This window comes from Ceratina calcarata, unplaced genomic scaffold, assembly GCF_001652005.2.
Source record: "Ceratina calcarata isolate Rehan_Ccalc_2016 unplaced genomic scaffold, ASM165200v1 scaffold551.2, whole genome shotgun sequence".
Lineage (NCBI taxonomy): Eukaryota > Metazoa > Arthropoda > Insecta > Hymenoptera > Apidae > Ceratina > Ceratina calcarata.
In genome coordinates this window covers 861,555-870,544 of record NW_017176693.1, presented here as the reverse complement: position 1 = coordinate 870,544, position 8,990 = coordinate 861,555, and the positions used below count along the sequence as shown (strand labels likewise).

Genomic DNA, 8,990 nt, shown 5'->3' with positions numbered 1-8,990 from the left:
CATATCTATCGTATAAACAAGAGAAAATAATAATTCTAAAACAAATGGTTAATTAAAGATTTGATATCTAGCGTTACTGAAAGTTTCCGGAACACACAAATTGAGACAGTGGTTGATTTGGCGTCGATGCAATTTGTTTAACCTCCTTATACTGAAAACGATCGAAACAAACTAGGTACTGCACGTATTATTAACGTAGAATTTCTAATCTTTCGTGTAAATAAATCAATATTAATTTACTGAGCTGTTTGCAGAGTAAACATGTCGAGCACATCGCAAAAGCATAAAAACTTCGTCGCTGAACCCATGGGCGAGAAACCTGTTACTGACCTCGCGGGGGTTGGGGAAGTTCTCGGACGCAGATTAGAAGGAGCAGGCTTCGATAAGGTCAGATATCATTTGATTCTTAATTAATGCAGTTAATATACAGATTGAAATAGTTAATGCATATAATTATAGATTTGTTTTGTGATTCTTGGAGTACTTATATATTGTAATATGCTTCCAGGCGTACGTAGTACTTGGCCAGTTTCTGGTTTTAAAAAAGAACAGAGAATTATTTCAAGAATGGATGAAAGATATCTGTTCAGCTAATGCTAAGCAATCTAACGATTGTTATCAGTGCCTCTGTGATTGGTGCGATGAATTCTTATAAATAATTATAAGATCTAATGTTAATGCTATAAGAAATTTATATTAATATAAAAAAGTGTCTATTGTAATATTTTATTGTAAAATGTAAAAGAGTTATCAATCACATATGATTTAACTATAACGAGAACAACTATCCGAAGAGGTATTTTAATATTTGGTATAACTGTAATCTCATGTGTCAGCTTAGCATTAAGATTTTGGTATTGACAAGAAGACAATGTATTAATTATGTGCTAATATTTATATGTTTAATTACACTGTATTTATTTTTTGACAATCATGTTTTCGTACCATTTTTGCATAACAAATGTATAAACCACATGTATTCATAATGTGAATAATTCTCTAGGCAAACTTCATTCAAAAATATATTCTTAAATATACAGTCCAATTACCGAAATGTTTATACTGTTGTAAGATTTTAAATTAAGAAAAATTTATGCGAAATTGAAATGAAACTTAACTACTTTTTGAAATGTATTTTTATATTTGTAATCTTAAGATGATACTCTGTCAACAAATAGCTCTTATAATACATAAATACATATCCATGATTGTGATTCATTTCTCATGTACTCCCTTACACATGTCTCTCGGCCGGTTGAACTGCAGCACGCTACGAAACACTTTAAAATTAATCTTGAATTAACAGAAAAAAAATATATTAAAAGGCTATTATTGCTTTCATTGATTAACCTTCGATTAAATTATATTATGAATCTACTTTGTCTTTTACTTGCAAGTGACGAGTAGGTTAGATAGATAGCTCCAGTGTACCACGTGAAAAATCGGAGCGCGTACCGTAAACTAATTTAATATTATCATGACAAATATTTTGTTAAGACGTGCGAATTATTTTGGGCAACACCTGAAATTTGCTGTATCTAACGAGAATAAAAGAGTGATCAGTTTTGCAAGTATAAAATGTGCAAGGACATTTGTTATGCTCGAAAGGTTAGTCTTCCTAGTATATAAATCTTACTTTTAAAGCTGATAAAGAATGATATATTAGTAGGGAGACAGCACGACGAGAGGAAGAAAATAGTCAAAGGAATATAATATACGAAAAATTCGATAAACTATGCCAACACATAGAGATGAAGAAGGGCCTGAGAAGAAGGGAAATTGCAAATATCATAAACCTTATAGATTCTGTAGGTTTGTACAAAACTCATTTTGTCACATTACTTTTATCTCATATTTAATAACATAATCTGAGTTACATAAAATGTGCCCTACATCTAGCTAAATTTGTTTGTCGCAGATGTTATAGACGATTATGAATCAGTTTCATTACTTCAATGGTGTAATAATATAACAGATTGCTTACCAATAGATAAGGTGAAACTTGGAGAATCGTTATGGTTGATTCTAAATGTTTGCAGTACGTTAATAATACTTGTTTTAAATTAACATTATTCAAACGTGTAAATACGTATCTTTTACATTTTATTCTGAAGATTTCAAGATTTGTACAGCCCATTATAACGCACTCTTGAAGTTGTATGTAACGAACGAAATTGATTTTTCACCTACGAAATTATTAATGGAAATGGAGAGCAAAAGAATTTATCCAGATGCTTCGACATATGAAATGTGCATCGAATATTTGTGCAGAAAGGAAAAGATTAACGAAGCACTGATGCTTCTAGAAGATATGTCAAGGTTGAAGCTTCGTATATCGGAAATTATTTTTAATTCATTAATGTTAGGATACTCTCGAACTGGGTAAATATATATGTATATATATGCACACTTAATAATGACAAGTATGATGTGGATTTATGCATCTTTCAGAGATATACAAAATGTGAATAGTATTCTGAGCACAATGAAAGAACTGAATTTAAAGCTAACTTCGAAAACGTTGATCGCAGTTCTGTGCACTTACGCAAAATTGAATAATATCGATGAAATCAGAATAACAATTGAAAACTGCAGTGCGAACAATTTGCATTTTACTAATGAAGATATCTTAAGTGTGATTTATGTATTAGCAAAGGATGATCGTACTGAAAACATGCATACTGTAAGAGTTTTTAGCGAATTCGCGATTAAGTAAAAAGTTAAATATACATGTAATAGTCGAATTTTTATTTCAGCTGTACCAGTATTTAAAAAGAAAGAACACCATTACGAATGGTGAATTAATTTTGATATTGAAATTGATAAGCAGTAATCAACCGAGAATAGCTATGGATGTCCTATTCTGCATGATTTCTCAAAAAAATCTCTTAAATAAAGTTGTAAAATTAATCCTGAAACACGCGATTAATGAAAGTATGGTAGGGAAAATAAATTTTTTTATTCTATAAATTCTACTAAGAGTGTTTACTTTTAACATCGTGTTGTAGACAGTTAACGACCTTATTAAGATATGCACTCACGTGAAAGAACAGAATGTATATGATAAGTCTTTGTTAACGTTACTACGCTATTCGTTAATGGAAAACGATGATGTGTCTCTTCCTTTGCTCAGGATATGTAAATATCGCACCATAATAAAGCCACATTACTTTTGGCCAATTTTAATCAGGCGAGCAAACAAATACGATTTCCAAGGTTCGTATCTCCGTGTTATCATAGACGGATATTTGTATTAATACACTCTTTTTAGGTATTCTAGATGTCCTTAACATTATGGTAAACGAATTCAATATATTACCATGTATCGACACGATTACCGATTACGTTTTACCAGTGACTTTCGGAGAACTGTATGATGTAAAAAGTATATTAATGAAACACAGTATAAGCGAAACGTTGTTCAATAACTCTTATATATTATTTAAACTGAAGAAGAAGAAACTAACCGAAGCTGTTCTATACAGTAAGTGTGTATCCTGATAGAAAAGGAACGTTGTTATATGTTTTACAATTATATATATTTACAGTGCGATACTGCAGAGGCGATTATTTTTACAAGATACTGGCTCATAGTCTTAGACATGCGGCAGTTTTTAAAAATGACGTACATAGTTTCGTGTATGCCAGTACTAAATTATTAGAAAGCGACGATTCATTTTCAACCCTGATGTTAGGTAACAAATCGAATGATTTAAAATTCGTAACGATGGACAAGCAATTGCGTGACTTCATTCTTGACTTCCCATCTCATAAGACGTGGTTACTGAGGGTACGAAATTATCTCATGGTTCGCTTTAAAAATGTACTTAATATCATTCTTACAGATACTACATGAATTACAAAAACAGAAGATTCGCTTGGAGTACGACACGGTGTGCGCGATAGAAAAAATTTTTAACGAACATTTAGAGTACGATGTAAAACTTTTACTTTCAAACTTGACGAATAAAGAAGATACGTAAATTTGCAGATATCAGACTTCTTCTGTTCTTCTCCACTATATTTTTTATGATTAAACGTACACGAGTGAATTTATAGTTAAAAGTAAAGTTGATAATAAAGAGAAAAAGATATTCGTACTAAGTATTATTTATTGTACCTTTCGTCTTTTCACGTTTCTGTATTTTTTGTTGAATGACAGGTATAAAAAATAAAATCAGTCCACTAACGGTCATCATACCGCCAGCAGTAAGAAACCCAGGATCATAAGATTTGAGTGCGTCGTACAACCATCCTGAAAGATATCGTAGAAATATGTTCATATGCTACATAAAGATGAGGGCATTAACATACCGGCAATGGGTGGTCCTAAAAATGACGCAAAACCTTGGAATAATAAAAGCTGGCCGAAAGCATTCGTAAGACGATTTAAGCCTAATAAATCTACTAATATCACAGATGTAAGGCCGACATAAGCACCAGACGTAAATCCAAATATAGAAGTATAAACCGTAAACGATACGAAAGACGAGCAGAAGGCGCTAAAAATCGTAGCTATAAAAGATAAGAAGACATACAAAATAAAATTTCTTCGACAATGTTTAAACATTACTCCTCACACTTACCGATACCGCATATCGTAAGGCTCAAATTATATATCAATAATCGATTAATCCACGGTTTGTCTGATATGTATCCTAAGATTATACGACCAACAGTATTAGCAATTCCAATTACTGCAAGAAGATAGCTTGCGTCCTTTTTGTTAATTCCCCGTTCCTCGGCTTGCGGCTACATAAATGTTTCAATTACTTGGGAATTATAATTTTTATGAAGGATGTATTGGCTATACAGTCAGTCCCAAAAGTTTATGTACCTTAGAAAAACGCATTTCCTATAATTAAAAAGAAATCAGACGTCGGAAGAATAATGCTAATAATAAATAGCTACGTGCTAAAAAGTATAGACGGAAATATCTAATTAAGTATCGACGCTGACGGAAAATTTGTTTTTTCAAAATTGCGAAAAATGCTTCAAATAAAAGTTGTTTTTCTTCTAATTTCGATATATAACGAGTTACGTATGATTATTTGGCATTTTATTGATGTTGACAAAATCCGACCATTCCAGCGTCGAAACAGCGAACTTTTGGAAAAAAATGTCGTTTTTTGTAAATAACTCCCGAACGGATGGATGTAGGGGGGCATGTATAGGACCGTTTTGTAGGGGACGACGAGATCTACAATTTCCATGTAAAAATTCTTTGCTAGCATTAATATTTAACGAGTTATTGACGAAAAACTAAAAAACAGTTTTTTGCAAATTACTCGTTAACTATTGACGCTAGCGAAAAACTTTTACATGGAAATTGTAGATCTCGTCGTCCTCTACAAGAAAGATTCGATGCAATTTTCCCGTATCTCCAACGGTTTCGAAGTTATCGGCGAAAAACGAAAATTTCTAAGAAATTGAAGGGGTACCCCTTGAAGAAATCTCGGAAAAATCGAAAATTTTTTTTTCTTGTTTATTATTAGCAATGTTCTTCCGACGTCTGATTTCTTTTTACAAAATGCGTTTCTAAAGTGCATAAACCTTTGGGATTGACTGTATAGCCAATACATCCTTAAACGGACTTTCGTGTACCTACCAACACGTATACGTATGGCACGTAAAATCCAATACTGGTGAAGAAATTCGAAACGGTAAATAGTATGAATACTGGGTCCTTCAATATAGAAAAATCTACATATTTTTTAAGGGCATTGGCTTCCCTCTCGGTGCTAACTTCCCTATTTTCTGTTCGAACGTAATCTATTTTATTTGGTAAACTCGTTGACGACTGACGCTCGTGCAACGCTTCTTGATTATATCTCTGCGGTAAATTAGACGTGCTGCTAATAGATAAATTTTGTATTTTTATAATAGTCTTGCATAAAAGTAAATTAATGTACGCAGAAAAGATACCAACTGCTCTTTGTAAATGTCCTCTGAGCTATTCTGCTGCATTGCACTGGTTGAGATTAACACAGGTTGACTCAGAGATTTCACACAGGCGACGCTATCCTTTCGAAAGCTTACGCTCTGTAATACACATTTCTGATTGTCTTCCTGATTATATAAACCGTTCAAGTATTTGTGTGGATTCTTTTTCAGTGAAGATTTCTGAAATTATTAATTATAACCAGAGACGAATAACGTAATCAACATGTGGACAGTGATATTATGAATTGGCAGAGAGATCGATTCTTTAAATTGAACTTGGTTCATACTCATTAAAATTCTTTCTAAAATATATATCTTAAATACGTAGTATATACATACAAGAATCTTGTACCTCTGTGGGATTTCGCTTTTTCAATTTTCTCGTCGGGAGGGGTCTGAAGAGCGCGCCGAGGACAGTGCAATTCAAAACGATCCCGGAACAGATCATGATCGCGCCTCGCCATCCATAGAGCGCGATCAGGTAATCTACGAACGGGGCGAAAATCAAGGTGCCCAGGCCAGACCCGCAGACCGCGATCCCCGTCGCAAGGGACCGGTATTTCTCGAAGTAGCACGTCACGCTGACGATCGCAGGCAAGTAGATTAAACCGAAGCCCAAGCCTATAATAGCAACATGTGTTTTCGGATCCATCAAGTATTTATTGAAGAATCGGATGACGCTAAACATAAATACTGAAACTGTTCGTTGAACTAAAGAACTGGCATTACCTGTCCCGATACCGATCGAAAAGTATAACGTTATGATGTTTCGAGCCCACATGCTCGTCAGTAAGCTCGCAGTCGCCAAAATTGAGCCGGCCATCGTCACGGCTCTGCATCCGAATTTATTCACAAGCGTGCTCGATATCGGACCTGTAATAAATCATTCAACAAACTGATACAATTGTGTTACGACACAGACTTACCCGAGCATAATGTCACGCCAACTAATATAGACGCGATCCATGCTGTTGCTCCTTTTCCTCCTTCAAAGTAGTATAGAAGTTCTAAGTAAAAAACACCGAATGAATATGTCACACCGTCCGCTGTAACAAACAAGAATCATTTTCAGTTCACAATCGTTCTTGTACATTTGGTGATTTAAAAAGTTGACGATAAAAGTTATGTGAATTAATTGATTTCATTGATTTTATCAATCACCAGTGAATATTTTTCTTTTTCTGAAACTGTACTTCTGTTTTGGCATTAGCTTTTTTTGCATATCACGTAACTATTGTACAGCGATGCATAAACGCATCTTATCGAAATGTTTGTATTTTTACATATGATCAATATAACGATCAAAGTGCATTAACTGAGCAACGTTCAATCGTAGGCATTGTCTTTGTGACATCATGAATGATTGTATTCATTATTAATAGCTATAATAATGCAACTGTTTATTCTATGTACGGAATTAATTTTTGAGGATCACCCCAATCCTCTCATCTTAATCGGGTTGTCGATCGAACGTTCGACACTCGATACGTTTAATCGACAACCAGATTAATTATTTTGTCGTAAATATAGCCACTATCTCTTGATTTTCGAGTCGGTCATTAAAAATCTATGATAGATCGCCGATGTTATAATACAGAATATTATTTATGTGTACCATAGATAAGCCTACAAGAAACATAGATAAAACATATCGTTCAAGTAGTCTGTTTCGTGAAGTGTCAAGGCCGTCGCATCTTCCTTTTTTTTTTAGTTCGTTTTTACATGTTCTCGCAAGATGCTTAGACATTTTTCTACGATTTTCTTCTTTTGTCGTTACACTTTCAGCATTGTGCACGACGAATCGTGACGTTCGGGAAGTATTCGCAGATGTTATGCAGATATTTATGTGAGAAAATTTTAGCAAAAACATTGTTACGAAAATTAGGAAGGCATCGTACGTGCAAGCATATGCTCGCAAGGCCGTTCTTCTTCTTCGAACGATCACGCATATACTGATACCGCGTGTATGTTTGTTTTATCCGAATACTGCAACGCGTGCTCAATCGACTGTGCCTATTTGGCAATATTCTGTTCTGTAACGAATGCGCAATATGAAACGCGCGTTATAAATCTCCGTTCTTGAATTAGCAGAGAAAACCTGTTAACATTCTTTATCGCTCGTTTTTCTTTCACGGTCCACCGTTTGCAAATCGACTATCGAAGAAATAGAAGATTCAAAAACCAGGAAACGGCTATGACCGGAATGTGGCCTAGGACCACCTAGAATTGTTATATAAATTCACTAATTAGTTTTTAAAAGCCTAGTCCGTTAATACCATAATGAGTAGTTGAGTGCAGATAACGTGGAAATATCAACGGTGAAAACGTTATACTTAATTTTACTATCCTTCCCATTTTAACAGGACAGGACAATTATGCATGTTCGAAATTAAGAAGAATATCAGTTGACTGATTAATCTTTTAAAACGTGAGCATAATGGTAACGATAAAGACCGAAAAAGAACGACTAAGAAAACAATGTCAGTATAATAATTTAAGTATGTTCATGATATTTCGATTACGAATCTCATCTGTAGCAGAAAGCGAAGTAAATATTTTGCCGTTTGTATAGAATCAATTAGGAGCAAAGCGAATACGAGATTCAAGATGTACGGAAGTAATAACGGTGAGATGCTAAAGTATTTGAAAATATAAGGAAAGAAAACGGACAGGTATAAAATTAGGTATTTACCGATTACGTGGATTAAGAAGGATGCCAGAACCACGACGTAGCCCCATCCTCCGTCCGGTGGTACGGGTTGCGCGATAGCCGATGGCACTGAGTTATCCATTGATGTACAAACGATATTTTCACTAGCATTTTTTTTATTCCGTTTATCTGCCTCGACAGAGGAGCCGACAGTCGCGTGTGCCATGAGCCGCCAATTGTCGAACATACAATTAGCGGACGGCTTTCGCGCGATATCGAATATCGGAGTTTCATGCTGGTACTCACACGGTGGAAGGGAACAAGGCAGAGAGAAGGGGAGATCGAAAGGGGTCCCGGGGGACGTATTAGTTTTGACAGAATAACAGATCTAATGCAT

General features: G+C 34.6%; 3 protein-coding genes across 9 annotated transcripts; 2 read left to right on the top strand and 1 right to left on the bottom strand.

The window, feature by feature from the left end:
* The first annotated feature begins 6 nt into the window (after window positions 1–6).
* baf (barrier to autointegration factor) lies at window positions 7–1,048 on the top strand. Its single transcript, XM_018031167.2, has 3 exons — window positions 7–175; window positions 255–387; window positions 509–1,048. The coding sequence occupies exons 2-3, from the start codon at window positions 262–264 to the stop codon at window positions 653–655; spliced, it is 273 nt and encodes a 90-aa protein (XP_017886656.1). The 5' UTR covers window positions 7–175; window positions 255–261; the 3' UTR covers window positions 656–1,048.
* Window positions 1,049–1,214: 166 nt separating this feature from the next.
* Window positions 1,215–4,253, top strand: bsf (bicoid stability factor). Of its 5 annotated transcripts, none has more exons than XM_018031453.2 (10): window positions 1,215–1,608; window positions 1,667–1,812; window positions 1,919–2,038; window positions 2,115–2,382; window positions 2,452–2,683; window positions 2,757–2,939; window positions 3,009–3,216; window positions 3,272–3,484; window positions 3,549–3,695; window positions 3,846–3,934. In XM_018031453.2, the coding sequence occupies exons 1-10, from the start codon at window positions 1,478–1,480 to the stop codon at window positions 3,854–3,856; spliced, it is 1,659 nt and encodes a 552-aa protein (XP_017886942.1). In that variant the 5' UTR covers window positions 1,215–1,477; the 3' UTR covers window positions 3,857–3,934. The 5 variants fall into 5 exon arrangements, with proteins under 5 accessions (XP_017886942.1, XP_026672707.1, XP_017886935.1 ...); XM_026816906.1 differs by lacking the exon at window positions 3,846–3,934 and adding an exon at window positions 4,163–4,253 and having other exon boundaries at window positions 1,217–1,608; window positions 3,549–3,790; XM_018031446.2 differs by having other exon boundaries at window positions 1,220–1,608; window positions 3,549–3,790; window positions 3,846–3,994.
* Window positions 3,971–8,856, bottom strand: LOC108629076 (Monocarboxylate transporter 1). Of its 3 annotated transcripts, none has more exons than XM_018031455.2 (9): window positions 8,636–8,856; window positions 6,870–6,989; window positions 6,673–6,816; window positions 6,296–6,564; window positions 5,930–6,123; window positions 5,609–5,855; window positions 4,587–4,752; window positions 4,315–4,515; window positions 3,971–4,255 (listed from the first exon to the last, which is right to left on the bottom strand). In XM_018031455.2, the coding sequence occupies exons 1-9, from the start codon at window positions 8,838–8,840 to the stop codon at window positions 4,101–4,103; spliced, it is 1,701 nt and encodes a 566-aa protein (XP_017886944.2). In that variant the 5' UTR covers window positions 8,841–8,856; the 3' UTR covers window positions 3,971–4,100. The 3 variants fall into 3 exon arrangements, with proteins under 3 accessions (XP_017886944.2, XP_017886943.2, XP_026672709.1); XM_018031454.2 differs by having other exon boundaries at window positions 5,609–5,852; XM_026816908.1 differs by lacking the exon at window positions 8,636–8,856 and adding an exon at window positions 7,105–8,021.
* Window positions 8,857–8,990: the final 134 nt, after the last annotated feature.

Excerpts from the sequence above, each read along its gene's own strand:
- baf (XM_018031167.2), top strand. The coding sequence starts at position 262 with ATGTCGAGCACATCGCAAAAGCATAAAAACTTCGTCGCTGAACCCATG. Across the intron at positions 388-508 it reads AAGGAGCAGGCTTCGATAAG|GCGTACGTAGTACTTGGCCA; the intron begins GTCAGATATCAT and ends ATATGCTTCCAG.
- bsf (XM_018031446.2), top strand. The coding sequence starts at position 1,478 with ATGACAAATATTTTGTTAAGACGTGCGAATTATTTTGGGCAACACCTG. Across the intron at positions 1,609-1,666 it reads ACATTTGTTATGCTCGAAAG|TAGGGAGACAGCACGACGAG; the intron begins GTTAGTCTTCCT and ends ATGATATATTAG. Across the intron at positions 1,813-1,918 it reads AAACCTTATAGATTCTGTAG|ATGTTATAGACGATTATGAA; the intron begins GTTTGTACAAAA and ends TGTTTGTCGCAG.
- LOC108629076 (XM_018031455.2), bottom strand. The coding sequence starts at position 8,840 with ATGTTCGACAATTGGCGGCTCATGGCACACGCGACTGTCGGCTCCTCT. Across the intron at positions 5,856-5,929 it reads GAGGACATTTACAAAGAGCA|CAGCACGTCTAATTTACCGC; the intron begins GTTGGTATCTTT and ends TTTATCTATTAG. Across the intron at positions 4,753-5,608 it reads TGCCATACGTATACGTGTTG|CCGCAAGCCGAGGAACGGGG; the intron begins GTAGGTACACGA and ends ACATTTATGTAG.